The 14,417-nt window shown below is 43.4% G+C and overlaps 1 protein-coding gene across 6 annotated transcripts; it reads left to right on the plus strand.

Moving 5' to 3' along the window:
• Window positions 1-573: 573 nt before the first annotated feature.
• On the plus strand, window positions 574-13,675 carry emsy (EMSY transcriptional repressor, BRCA2 interacting). 6 transcript variants are annotated; one of them, XM_084029448.1, is made up of 21 exons: window positions 574-807; window positions 1,966-2,074; window positions 2,155-2,254; window positions 2,381-2,455; window positions 2,656-2,831; window positions 3,269-3,424; window positions 3,807-4,066; window positions 4,138-4,366; window positions 4,949-5,164; window positions 5,312-5,347; window positions 5,452-5,601; window positions 5,682-5,855; window positions 5,948-6,084; window positions 6,605-6,778; window positions 8,477-8,669; window positions 8,842-9,009; window positions 9,603-9,758; window positions 9,847-10,016; window positions 10,818-11,375; window positions 12,027-12,431; window positions 12,679-13,675. In XM_084029448.1, exons 1-21 carry the CDS (start codon window positions 805-807, stop codon window positions 12,859-12,861), a joined length of 3,828 nt encoding a protein of 1,275 aa, XP_083885574.1. In that variant the 5' UTR covers window positions 574-804; the 3' UTR covers window positions 12,862-13,675. The 6 variants fall into 6 exon arrangements, with proteins under 6 accessions (XP_083885574.1, XP_083885576.1, XP_083885575.1 ...); XM_084029450.1 differs by having other exon boundaries at window positions 12,691-13,675; XM_084029449.1 differs by having other exon boundaries at window positions 12,030-12,431.
• The last annotated feature ends 742 nt before the right edge of the window (window positions 13,676-14,417 follow it).

Below are 14,417 nucleotides of genomic sequence, written 5' to 3' on the forward strand. Positions count from 1 at the left end.
TCCCGTTGCGTTCAAGAGCACCTCGTACGTCACTAAACTGTCAGATTTAAAAGCAACGTAATCACCATTCAACAGCAGTGATCGAACAGCAAATAATTAGCTACTTGTCACTTAACTTAAATTCTTCCATTTTTCCATTTACTTTATACTCGGACACATTTCAGAGGGAAGATTATTTTTTATTAATACAAAGTTTAAATCTAATAAATGATGGTGCATTTTTACAGATTAAGCTACTCAACGTGGATACTATGTACACATTAATACATCAGCTATTATAATCCAATAATATAATATATTTGAACATTCCATGCTAATCACTTGTGTACTTGTGTCACTTTTACTTATAGAGAGTATTCTACACGGTGTGATAAACTGCTATTTTGATGATCCGAGTTCAGTTCCTAAATATGGTTTCATTTATTCATGTTTCTATAACGTTTTTTTTCTTATGTTGCGATTCTCAGGTTTGATTTGGCATTAATCAAGTAGTCCATCTACCTGTAGGTGGCAGCACTACGCCGGCCGAGGCGAAGTGCATCCCGTGTCCTCATTTATCACACGAAGAAGAAACCCATCGCTCTAATCCAGAGACCAGCGGCAGCTAGCTAGCAACAGACAACGTAAACACTGGGACGTATTCGGCTCGATTGGGACATTTCAGCGGTTCAGCTTTCGCTTTCGATCCGCAGTTTATTGGAGAAAAACTACACGATGTGGTGGTTTTACTAAAAAGCTTACGAGGAGCCATGTTTGTTTGGATCTCGGCATAACCGAGGCCTAACGAAGCTGTCCTGCTAACGGATGGTAAGACATTGATTTGGCTCATAGCTCATAATAATAATGATTATTATTATAACAATCAGTGTACAGCATATGTAATGCACACATGCAGCCCAGAGGACTTAACAAAACAAACCAACAACACAGACAATACAATCGCAACATAACAATCACACAAAGCTAACTAGCTAAGCTAACGTCCATTGCAAAGGTTTTCCATCGGCATTACACTGAAACATAATATTTGTTGCAGGTTTGCCCCGTCAAGGTCTTACGCCTTGCTCTCTATAACTTTGCGAGTTTATTTTAACGTTATTGCACGTTGTTGTTTTTTTGCGTGGGGCATTTTGTTGAAAGCGTAGACCCAGTACGGCCCCGTTTACCGTTGTGTTGACAGAATTTGAACCAGAAATATATCCCGACTATAAGTGTTTCCCGTGTGTCCTGAAATGTCGGGACAAACGCTCAAGTTTGTTCGGGATCGCATATAAAAATCCACGGGTGATGAAAACAAAGTCTCCCGTTTTGTGTGGGCCTTGAACGCCCATAGTGTTTGGTAGTTACCGAGATGCCCAGTGGTGGGCGGTGCTGGTCAGTGGGAACAGATACAATTAAGACTTTATTTCAGTATACGGGAGCCTGAGCCTGCACAATTATATTATGTAACAAACGCTCCATAAGTAAACAAGCTGGAATCAAATTGCTGTATTTTTATGTGGAGTTTGGCGTCGTATATGTCTGGTGACATTCTGTTTCTTATTGTCATCAAAGTCCATGTTAATGCTGCCTTCACGTGCTACTCGGAAAATCCTACCTCCCACTTGAACGAGAATGTCATGTTCTACTAATAATTAATTTGTTATGTTTTGTTATATTAACAGTAAACAGCGTTGTTCTGTATCAAGTTGAGTGTAGATAGATCTCAGATTTAAAGTGATATACACACGCAACAAATCATACTTGTCGCACTGTTAAAAAATAATGAATTATGTACAATTCATTACTGAATCTGTCCTCTTCTCAACTTCCATGTTGAAAGCTTCTGGTCACCCCAACGTGGGAACTCAGGCATCAAAATGATCTCAGAGTTCCCCCACTCGTAATTATGACTTTGTTTAAGCTCTTTAAAACAAACAATACCTGGAATGTTGTCTAATCTTATATTGTTTACGCTCCACTCAGCCCATGATTCAGCTGGAGAAACCGGTGTTGGCTGGTGCCATGCCCGTGGTATGGCCCACCATTCTAGACCTGGGCAGGGATGAGTGCAAAAGAATTCTGCGTAAACTTGGTAAGGTCATGGGAGTACAAAATAAATATGGGAGGACCATCAGTTACCTGGCTGAACTCACACTGATGTCTGTCTCCCAGAGCTGGAGGCTTATGCCGGGGTGATCAGTGCCCTGCGAGCCCAAGGAGACCTGACAAAGGACAAGAAGGACTTGCTGGGAGAACTCACTAAAATCCTTGGGTAATTGTTTCCTCCATGTTCTAAAGCTTAATGACTGAGAGAAACACCGTTTCCAACTTTTGCACACAAACTTCAACGTGGTTTTATTTAAAATGTGTTGCATCATTGCCCCCCCCATCCTCCCAGTATCTCAACAGAGCGCCACCGCGCAGAAGTCCGCAGGGCCGTCAACGATGAACGCCTCACCACCATTGCATATCAGTAAGTGTGGAACCATTTATGATGGAAACATGCAGATCTTTTTACTGTAAATGTGTGTCACTACCTTTCCTTAAAACTAAGCAGGCAAGGTATATTTATTGATGTGAGGTTGTTTTCCATGTGCTCACCAGTGTAAACAGGGATTTGTTGTTTTAAAAACGAATGTCTAATTACTGACCGTCGCATGCCATTTTTCCCAGTATGTCAGGTCCTAACAGCTCATCTGAATGGTCCATTGAAGGACGCCGGCTTGTTCCCTTGATGCCGAGGCTGGTCCCTCAGACGGCCTTTACTGTGACTGCTAATGCCGTGGCGAGTGCCACGGCCAATCAGAATGCCTCCCTTCTGTTGCCAGCTGAAACGGGAAACAAAGAAGGTGGGCCAGAGTCACTTTGTATTCAAGTTAAGCTGCATTCACATGGAATCAGATGGACAACGCCTTCTGCATGGCATTGGTCAAACAAACATGCATGACGGTATGCCGCTATGGTGATGGAATGAATCATTAAATATTTGTTTTGTGTTTACTATTGCATGTAATTAATTTAGTAATGCATGTAGCTATAAAATGCAGCTCTCTCTTTACATATTACTGCAAACTTAACAATGTTGTTCTTCTGTGAGGGAGCTAAGTAACGGTTTTAATTTGTCATAAAAGGTTAATATAGTTGGTGTTATTCAACTAATTGAACTGTCCTTCTGTCATCCACTACAATGATACCCGTTTTGCCGTCTGCCTGATACCCTATGAATGCAACATATAAAGGGCCGTTTATACATATTATATTATCACAAATAATTTCCTCCCTGCAGTGGTTGTATGTTACTCCTACACGAGCACCACCGGCACCTCCACCAGCGCTACAGCTACCATCGGCACCATAGGAGCTGCTGTGAAATCACCACGACCGCCCAGTCCATCATCCAACGTGGTGGTGCTGCCCAGCGGGAGCACTGTCTATGTAAAAAGTAGGTGCCAATGCCATTGAATCAGTTTGAACTTGCTCTGCTCAGGCATTTGTAGCAAATGTACTTATCAGCCTGAAGGGGGCACTACATGGCTTGTTTACATCATTTTTGTGCCAAGGAGAAGCAGAACAAACCATATGCCTTCCCTTCGTGGAAACTCATCATTTTTGCAGCGACTCGGGTTTGACAAATTATTCACAAATTCTCTCCACAATCCAGACGCCATACTGGCTGTGATTTAAACATTTTCTTTATGTTTTATCGTTTGTATTGTTTGTTCGTTATGTTTTAAATTTAATATCCAGAGTAATCACTTAACCCAAAACGGAAGTACAATCATGCCTACAATATCCTGACTTTCCTTCCTCCATTTCACCCGCAGGTGTGAGCTGTTCGGACGAGGACGAGAAGCCTCGCAAGCGAAGGCGGACAAACTCGTCTAGCTCGTCGCCGGTGATGCTTAAGGAGGTCACCAAGGTGTCCCCGCCGGTATCCAAGAACATCACGCTGCCGGTGAGTGGCAGCCCCAAGATGAGCAACATCATGCAGAGCATCGCCAATTCGCTGCCGCCGCACCTCTCCCCCGTCAAGATCACTTTCACGAAGCCCACCATCCAGACCACCAACACCACCACACAGAAGGTGAGTGATGCTGGTTTGAAACATCTCCATACACAATGCTGGAGTTTTTTTAAACACCTTTTTTCATTCAGGTGATCATCGTGACAACATCTCCCAGCTCCAATTTTGTGCCCAACATCCTGTCCAAGTCTCATGCTCACAACAACGCCGCTCTGTCCAAGCTGGTGTCCACCTCCATCCTGACTGCTCCTTCCCAGAAACAGACAGTGGTGTTCCCGGCCACCGCCAGCCCTTCCTCCACCACCGTCGCAGTGACCACAGTGGTCTCCTCTACTCCTTCAGTGGTCATGTCGACAACAAGTAGGTCCTTCCCGTGCACCGCCATAAGTGATGTGAACCATGTGTGGAACTTTTAATCGTCCATTCAGAATGAGTAAATTACAGGATAGCCTGATTGTTGGTGGGAAGGGATGTCATCACAATTTCCCAGAGCCCAAATTTATCTTTGTAAAGCACAGTTTTTTTCACTCACCAACAATCCAAAATAATCTGTTTACAACAATGTAAGATAATAAAAAGCAGCCCATTCTCATATTTCGGAGGCTAGAACCATCATATTTTGGGCATTTTATGTGACTAATTGTACTTGGTATATCACATTATATTTGCTTTATGATCAAAAATGTTTTACTTTTTACAGCTGATTAATGTAAATATACTTTTATCAGATTTGCTCTTTTTGTGCCACTTTGACCTCTAAATTTCTGTTGCCAACAATTATGCCTCATTTATACTTGTAGCTTCCACTGAAGATGGTTTTCTGAGCTTGCAGAGAGCTGCAGACTGATGGACAAATAAGTGACCTGGTGTTTATGAGAGACTGTATAGGTGCCCTGCCACAGTAGCACAAATCCGGAATGAGCATTGAGTTCACTGTTGTAGGTGCCAGTTCAGGTGGAGTGAAGGTGGCTTCGGCCAGACTTCCTTCACCCAAGACCATGGTGGGGTCACCGGCTCAGATCCTGGCCCAGTTCCCCAAACAGCAGTCCCCCAAACAGCTGCAGCAGGGCTCGTCAATGGGAATTTGTAGCGTCAGCCAGACCCAGACCACCGCATCACCGGGCTCCAAGCCCACCATTCAGATCAAACAAGAGTCCGGTAAGCTGCTTTGTTTTTTCTCTCTTTTTGGTCTCTCTCTTAATCTCTTTCCTCTATAGAACAGAAACAAACATGTAATACATTGAAGGATGTTTTTTTGGCCAAATCATTTTTTATTTTTATATTTCTATATTTTTTTTATTTCAGTTTTCTGGAACATTAAGACCACCAGGGACCCTCAACGTACCACCCTCTTTTAAAAGAAAAATAACTTATAATGTGATCATCATGCAGCATATAAGAGTGTTTCTTTCTTTGTACCAAGTGAATGTATGGTTTGTTTACAGGTGTCAAGATAATCACTCAGCACGTTCAGCCCAGCAAAATCCTGCCAAAGCCCTCATCGGTTGGTTTGTCCAGTAGCAGCTCATCCCCCATCATGGTTGTCAGTAGCAACGGAGCCATCATGACCACCAAACTGGTCACTCAGTCCACAGGTGAGTGATGCATAACTCACCTGTACTCAACAAGGTACTGAGCCTATTTTTAAATAGTGATGCTCTATTTTTATATGCAGCTACCCAGGCCACCTATACTAGGCCGACGGTTAGCCCCAGCCTCGGTGCCAGAATATCAGCCGCCGGTGGTGGGGCCACCTATGTCAAGACCACCAGCGGCAGCATCATTACAGTGGTACCCAAGTCTCTGGCCACTCTGGGCGGGAAGATCATCAGTAGTAGCATCGTCTCTGGTGAGTCAATGAGCAGGGACTAATATTGCTGTGTTAATAAGAATCTGTGCAGTTTTGATCAAAAACAAAATAATGGTATCCCTCTTCTACAGGCACAACGACAAAGATCACCACAATCCCCATGACCTCCAAGCCAAACGTCATTGTGGTTCAGAAAACCACAGGAAAAGGAGCGACCATTCAAGGACTTCCTGGCAAGAATGTGGTCACCACACTTTTGAATGCTGGGGTCAGTTTGAATTTATCGGATTGGATTTATTGATACCACCAACACAGGCTCTAGGATGAGACCAAACAATTATCCAAATCAATGAATTCTGAGAAATAATCACTAGATTCATAGTGGAAATAGGCATAACTTAATCAAGTAAGGTTTCAAATTGTTGGTAGACATTTTTGTGTTTGTGTTGATTTCAGCCCATTTGATACAACCACTAGGTGTCGACAAAGTAAAAAAAAACTTCACATCCTAAAGGTCCTTTAAATTTCCTGAATTCAAGGTTATCATTTCTGTTTTTAAAGGAATAATTCAACATTTTTGGAAATATTACTATTTGCTTTCTGGTGTAAAGTTAGATATCTAGTTGTCTGGTCTATAACATATTTACATTTCTGAAGCTGGAATCAGATACTTTTTAAAATATTACTCACTGAAATCGATTTAACAAACTATCTACTGTAAGAAGTTAGAGATTTAAGCTTTTCTGCTGTTTGTAGTCAGATTTGTTGTAATAAACTGTGTGCTTCAGGGTGAGAAAGGCCTGCAGGCCGTACAGGGGACCAAACCAGCGATCATCACCGCCTCCAGACCCATTACCAAGATGATCGTCACCCAGCCCAAAGGCATGGGTGCTGGATCCCAGTCCACCGCCACCAAGATCATCCCAACCAAGATTGTCTACGGCCAGCAGGGCAAGACACAGGTGAGGCGCCACCAGCGAATCAACTATTCACAATCTTTCCAAATAATGTACAACTCGGAAGTATTCCATCAACCACTGAGGTTACACTCATAGTGGCTTTGAGGCTTGAAATTCATCATCAGGTCCTGGTTAACCACAGGCCAGGGAGTGGATCATATGACGAACATTAAGTGGATATCATATGACATGCTGACCAACATTGAGTTTTGACGTCAGCTGAGCATGTTTAACTCAGAATTGCACTAAAATAAGTCAACTTATTTCCTAAGAAGGAGACTACTTCTCTCATCTTTGTCATTATTTTCTGGAGAAGTCACAGCTAGTCATTAAAGCAAACATTGCCTGCATCAGTTCAACAGAAGACAAAAATCCCCAGTTCAATAAATACCGGGGCTTTGACACTGACCTTTCCTCTTCCTCCATTTACTTCCCTTGTTCAGGGAAAGAAATCAGTTTTGAACTAAAGCTGTAGCCTGTTACATTTTCACAAAGTACAAAATGTGTTTCTTAACGGCCGTGTGGTCCGTAAAGTGGGTTTATCAGAGCTTTTTGGCTGAAGACATCACTGGTGAGAGGCTGAACGCATTTATTAATGCTCCTCCAAAAAAGTGCAGATTGGTAAAATTATGTCATCTATCTGCCCCCCCACCAGAAGCTTCTGTATACCCGGCTGTACAATGAAACCAGCAACCACGGTAGAAATTATTTTCGGTTCCTGCAGATTTTTTCTCTCCCCGTTTAAAAACTTAAAACAGGAATAGTTCTCAAGAAATGAATATTTCTGCCAAGTACCAAAAATGCCTCATGTAGGATTTGAAAGTATATTGTGAAATGTACAGTGACTTAAAAAGAAGCACCCACTGAGAAGTGAGAACTAAAGGGATGTCCGACTACCCCAACAAAACTCTTTTGGGGGAATTTAACACACAGGTGTCAGATTGTGACTGGGTAAATCCCGTCATGTTAATTTCCAGGTTATTTTGGCTTTTTTAGTTCCTTCGTACGGTTGATGCAGTGAGGGTTTAAGGTAAATAGTATAACATATACTGCTGATTCTTCTTTGTGTGCATTGTGCAGTTGATTCAATATCAAAGTCATCACTTTAATCTAAATATAGCCTGAATTCACTTTCGGTTTTGAGTCATCAAAGGGGAAATTGAGGTCAGTCAGCCCACTATGCAGTACAGTATGCACATACAGTGTATTCAACACCTACAGTGACGAGCTGCTGAGCAATTTCAGTGAAACCACAAGTTAGTTACTGTAGTATAAAACGTATTAGTTATAAAACACTTTCCAGTGACGATAACGGTACCAAAACTTTAAACTCGTTAACATTTATGACCTGCTTACTCAGCGCACAACAAAGTAGATGGAAATTAGTAGATTGGGTTATTGACGTTCACTAAATCGGAAAACTTTATTAAGGTCATCATGCAAACAATACCCAAGAAATGATAAGCTACGACAACCCGATGCTCAAGAATCCCCTCCCACCAACCAGTCAGTAACACCTGCTGCCATTAAGACTGTGTGGAAACTAGTCAGCAAGAGAGCGGAAAAGTTAAATAAATGCCTAAAAGTAATGACTGAAACATACGTCTGCCACTCCAAGTGGTGGGACTATGATAACCAAACAATTCCAGTGTATTTTATCCACTGGGGTGGGAACACTTTGTTCCTTTGGTTTCTTTCCAGGTTCTCATCAAGCCAAAGCCAGTCTTCCAGACGGCGGTGGTGAGCGAACAGACCAGGCAGCTGGTCACTGAGGCGCTGCAGCAGGTGACCCGCTCAGCAGAAATCATGCAGAGTCAGGCCTCGGGCCACGACGGGTCCGCCAAGGACGACTCCGGCAGCATAGCCGTGGAATCCTACCACAGCGCTGCTCAAGGTATACTTCCTTTTTCCACAGCATAGAGGCAGAAGACAATATGGTCACATGAATCAGCTGCTCCTGCGTAGCTCTTCTGCATGTGTTTTTGCAAATGTGAAAATAATCGTAAATGCAATGCTTGTCGCCTTAAAAATGATAATTTCCCCACATTGTTTCCATCCATCCGCAGAGCCTCAGCCTGTAGTGCACGTGGTGTCCTCCAGAGAGCATGATTGGACGGAGCAGGAAGTGTCTGTGGAATCCGGCCCCACTATTATCTACCAGGAGGTGTCTGGTGGGGAATCCCAGTCGGCCACTTCGACTATCAAAGCCCTACTGGAGCTGCAGCAGACAACAGGTGAGCTTTTACAGAGCATATCCCTCTGAAAGACGGTCTGACACTTGAACTGATCATTTTAGATTCATTGGAAATCCCTAAACCACTGTAAGAGCAGTAAGCTGTAAGAACTAACAGCTATAGTTATGCTCTTGGGGGTTCAACACCTGCATCAAATACAGCAGCCAAACAATTAAAATCACCCCCTTTACAGTTTTAGCAATGCAGAAGTTTTATGGAAAGTCTCCAATCAAACAAATGCTGGTGCTTTTTGGGTTGTGCTAATAATGGAGAGAAACCAAAAAGCCCACATTAAATTCCAGATCCACCTCATGTGGCCGCCTTTATTTACCTCAACTGCAAAGACAACCAGTTGAATATTGAGTATCGAGTATATTTGATCACATTCTGGTGACAGGCCTCCCCATTTCAGCATCTGCTCCTGTTTTAATTAGCTGTTAACGCAAAGTTAACATTTCTTCCGTATTAACGTAAATTAAGTTCATACTGATTCCATCGCTACAACACTCGTTCCATCAGTACAACAAATGCTCTGCTGTCATGATGCCGTTGTTGTCTCTCACTTATTGCCTACTCTAAACCCCTCCTGGCAGTGAAGGAGAAAGCAGAGTCCAAACCCAGACAGCACACCATCGATCTGAGCCAGATGGCCGTTCCCATCCAGCTGGCCCAGGAGAAGAAGCCCTGCCCGGAGTCCCCCCGGCCTTCCACCTCAGAGGCTGAACCCAGCACTGAGTATGTCACAGCAGGTACGCCTCGCCTCTGCAGTCTGAAGTACTGTGTGTCTTATTTTGCCATAATGCCCCTCTGACAGCACCACTGTGATTCCCCTGCCAGGTAAAATCAGCGGTAGAGTGGGAGTTCCCTCGGAGGGTGATAATGTGGTCATGTCCTCCAACCAGCAGCTGGGGAAGCCTTACAAAATCAGCAGCCAGATTACCGTGGTAACCAAACCGGCTGCCACCGCCTCCTCTGCAGCCGCCGCAGCCTCACACGTCAGTCACATGGTGAGCACGCTGGTCTGAGACTCCTGAAACTAAAGTGGATTTTAAGTGGTTTTAGGAAGGGGTGTTGGTAAATAAGTGGTCAAATACAGGAGAGTGTAGGTATGGGAAAATTAGTTTAAATTAATCATTAGTGGTATTTAACAAGTTCTGGGATTTCGGTTCCCAGGTTTTTAGACTTCTGCTTCCAACTTGCCACAAAAGAGGTGATTGGAATTTTATTTGTGGCACTCATGACCTTAAACAATTCACTCTGTGTAATCGAGAGAACAATGTAAACAGTTTTCATAGGATTTCTTCAGTAGAACGTACTGTAGTTTCAACGTAAACTGGTCACAAAGAAATTTGTGGAATAGTCACTGAATGAGAAGAGTTTAGGTGAAAATTACCCTTTAAAAAAAACTAGCCCGTCTAATTCATTGGCATGACTGAACAGAAACCTGCTGCAAAGTGTTATTGATCTTGTGATATTGCAAATTAAAAGATGTATAAAGATATTCAACCGCAAAATGAAGCATCTATAATACACAATTAAGGCTTAATTTCTAGTCATATTAACTATTCTAATAAGGTTTCACTCCAAAGTTCTTAAATAACCATATTATTACATGAAGTCTGTTTATCATTTAGTCATACTGGCCCTTAAGAATCCAGAAATGGCCCTCAACACTGACTAGTTCAACTGCTTGTTTCATCTTCATACCATGCATAGTCATGGTATGTTACAACTCCATGAGGATGGATGAAATGCCATCCCCCTCTTGATAACATCTCTCAGTAGTCTTATTTCCGACTGTGTTCCAGCCCTCTGACAGCCATGGCAAAGCAGAGACTGTGTTGGAGGTGGGCGAGCTGGAAGGTGACACCTTGGACCCCCAGACAGGCTTGTTTTACCGCTCCAGCCAACCAGCTACGGATCCCACGAAGCAAAGCATCCACCCTGCAGCCGCTCAGCCGCCCGCCTCCAGCCAAGCAGAGGCCGAGCAGAGCCGGCACAGCACCACCCAGCTGCCGCCACAACTGCACAGCAAACCTCAAATCAGCCAGCCTTCTTCTTCCTCCACTGCCTTACCCTCCACTCTTACTCTGACCAAGAAGCTGCCAAAACTACGAGAGCAGAGTCAGGCCAAACCCCAGGTCTTAACCCAGAGCGCCAAAGACAGACCACTGACAGCACCAGTGCAAGCCGGGGCAAAGGTCGTTACCCCGGGCACGCCAACCAAGCCCTTGTTGACGCCGCAGCTCCCGAAGCTCCAGCAAGCACCCACATCCCACCACAGACCCCTGCACACACCCATGTCCCACCCTCCCCCGCTGCAGGCGCACCACCCTGTCAGCACTGAAAAGACGTCCTCCGGCCAGGTGAGTGGTTGTACACGCCCAACACTGCCAGGAGTGAGAAATTAACCACTTGGGGCAATTGTTGGTTTGGTTTTTAGCACAAAGGCGTTTTTAGTCAAGACTTTCATGCAACTCATTAAATTTGAAAATAAAATGTCCTGAGGAAGAAATTCTTGGAGCAACTTCTGTCAGTTACGCCTCTCCAGTCTGCTTCATGACACACAGTATGAAATATATCAGTGCTGGCAGAAATACTCGGATATTTTACTATAGGGTCATTCCATGTGAAAACAGCCAAAATTGGGGTATCGTGTACATGACACCTCTCAGATTTTGCTGAAAAGCGGTGAAAATATGCCTTATGTTACCAAACAAAGGAATCCGAAGTTTCAGGTCAATATCTTAAATGGTTTGCCCGTGGCGTCCATTTGAATTTCAAGTGCCACACCCCTTTTTGACACATTGGAATTTCGCATTTCATTTGTTGGCATTTTTGTTGGCACGGAATGACCCTATAGTAAGTTTTAATACCACAGAGTGTTAAGTTTCAAAATTGTTCTTGGGTTATGAGAAACGAAAGTTGTCAAATAACTGAAGTAAAAATATAGCCAATGTATTTCCTCCTGTTAACAATAACTCATTTCCCCCCCCATTCAAATATCTTCACTACAGCAGCCAATCATCACACAGAGCGCCACTGTGACCAAGATCACCTTCGGCAGCTCCCATCATTCGACGCAGGTCTTCAGCAGTGGCGAGGCCACCGCCAAACTAATCCCCGAGCCCAGCCCCAGGCCCTCGGGGGACAAGTCCTCGGTGTCAGACATCCTGAAGATCTCCATGATGGAGGCGGAGATCGATCCCAGTACAGAGCCCATGGTGGTGGATTCCTCCAGCGACTGCGGCCCTCTAGGGAAAGCCCTGGAGGTCCAGGCCGTGTCAGGCACACTGGACTCAGGCCAGTTCATAAGCAGCTCTGGGACCTCCATGCATCATTCCCACACAAAGCCCCAGCAGTTCAGCTGCATGCCGGGTCTCACGGCACAGAGGAGCAAGGAAGACCTGGAGGTTATTGAGGTGAGATACTTATTACACAATAATGTATGTAATAAATCACAAAGCTCCAGCTACGGAGAGGTTTGTCAGTACACCTGTCACATATAAACCACCTTTATCAAGACAGTTTAAAAAACGATAATATAGAGGGCAAATTTGGTTATTTTTAATAAAATGTGTTCTTTTTTAAATGTATTTGAATGGGACAGGATGGGTCTATTATCTTATTGTAAATTGACTGAAACCCAAATGTGACTAACGCATGCAGGTGATTCCTCAGTACTCCATCCTGCCAGACTCCAGCCAATCCAACGTGGTGGTGGAGCCCAGCGGCTTCCTGGAGATCACCAACTACACCAGCCAGCAGTTGGAGGACGACAGCCCCATGGAGCAGGAGGTGGACAGCAGCAACGATGAAGCCACAGCCGTCAGCCCCCCCGACCAACCGTGAAACTCTTTCTGGCTGTTTTTTGACTGTTTTTTATTATTATTATAGCGCAAGAGCAAAAGATTCTCTCTGATTTTGTGTAAAATATAATTTTGTTAATAAGTTGTTTTGTTAATGGCGCATGTGTTTTTTGTTTTTCATCGCCAGTGAGGAGCGCTGTATCTAAAATGTGGGAGCGAGGTGAAAGGATTAGTTTTAGTGCAGCCCCAGTTGGAAAGCAGCCTCTCCAAACAAACTTTCCAGGACAGTTACACAGCCATGAAATTGATTATTTAGAAGTTCTGGCATGGAAATGTTTCAGTAACACACAGCCGGATAAAACCACTGCGGCCCTTCATTTACGCGATTGAGTATTTCAAATATATGTTCCCCAATTTTTGTTCAACGCACTCTCCTGTTGATGGACATCTGACGTTTTTACCACCAGATGAACAATAAATCCTTGACCTAGGTGCAGCTTTTTAACAGTAAAATCTCCTAAAATGCTAAGGGGATTTATGTTTCCAGAAGAGAGAGCGAAGCTGGAGAGGAATGAAATTGCTCCGTGGAAGGAACATAAACCAGAACAGTCCTGGAGGAAGGATAACATGTGTGACTGTTCATTGTAACATAATGTAATGTAAAAAGGAAAAAAAAGCATAAAGCAATGTACCTTTTTTTTGTAAGATATATTCTGGAGTTCAAAAAGTTGCTGTGAGTATGCATTGGCTTCTGCATAGTGTGTTTGAACTATGCATTTCTTTCATACCTTTTCAAACTAGATGACTAGTTGAAATCATTTAATCTGCACAATAAATCTGCTGAGTCGAACATTTCAGTTCATACAGTTTTATTGGTTGCAAACTATTGGATGCGGACAAACACAACTAGGGATAAACAGTGAAACGCTGCGTTCACGTTATTCAGTGTGATACAAGCGTTTCTAAAAAATACTCTGCTTTGAATAATAAATTGTGTCTGATATTTTTCCCCACAAAAAAGTTAAAGTACGTAGTTAAAATATCTTAAAATGACATTGACTCCTCCACATTCAGAATTTATGAATAGGCAAGTATTTGTTTTTTCCCATCACCCACCATACAGTATATACAAGTACACATTATGTTCAAATAATAGCAGATATACAGTAGACAATATTCAGGCCACCCTGGGAGATGAGCATATATAGGAGGTGTAAAGGAGTTGGACAGGAGGGTCGTGGTCCACCTGATAGAGGTCCCATACCTTCTGGATCCACAAGGTGTCAAACTGCACATACATCATTCTCCACAGAGGAGGTCAAACATCCAAGTAACTATATGCCGAGCACATTTATGCGTGGAGAAATTCCTTTTAAGAGGGACTTCCTATAACACAAAGAAGCACTTTGACACTGAAACTCTAGGAGCTTCCTCTCGTGGAGAAGGTTGTGTCAGAGCGCTCTGGTGTTGCCTCCACTTTGGTTCTTGTTTTTAACGGGTGAGATGGTTGTGTTTGACATAAAAGGTGCTACATTCATATTTCAGAGCATTAATCAAAGTGCAGATGTATAGGTTATGTGACGGATTCTTAATGTACGC

The sequence above is a fragment of the Eutrigla gurnardus genome (genome assembly GCF_963514095.1).
Source record: "Eutrigla gurnardus genome assembly, chromosome: 15".
In the NCBI taxonomy this organism is placed as follows: Eukaryota; Metazoa; Chordata; class Actinopteri; order Perciformes; family Triglidae; genus Eutrigla; species Eutrigla gurnardus.

Coding starts and splice junctions, on each gene's coding strand:
- emsy (XM_084029448.1), top strand. Junction 5,348..5,451: donor GACCACCAGGGACCCTCAAC/GTACCACCCTCT, acceptor GTTTGTTTACAG/GTGTCAAGATAATCACTCAG. Junction 11,376..12,026: donor AAAAGACGTCCTCCGGCCAG/GTGAGTGGTTGT, acceptor TCTTCACTACAG/CAGCCAATCATCACACAGAG.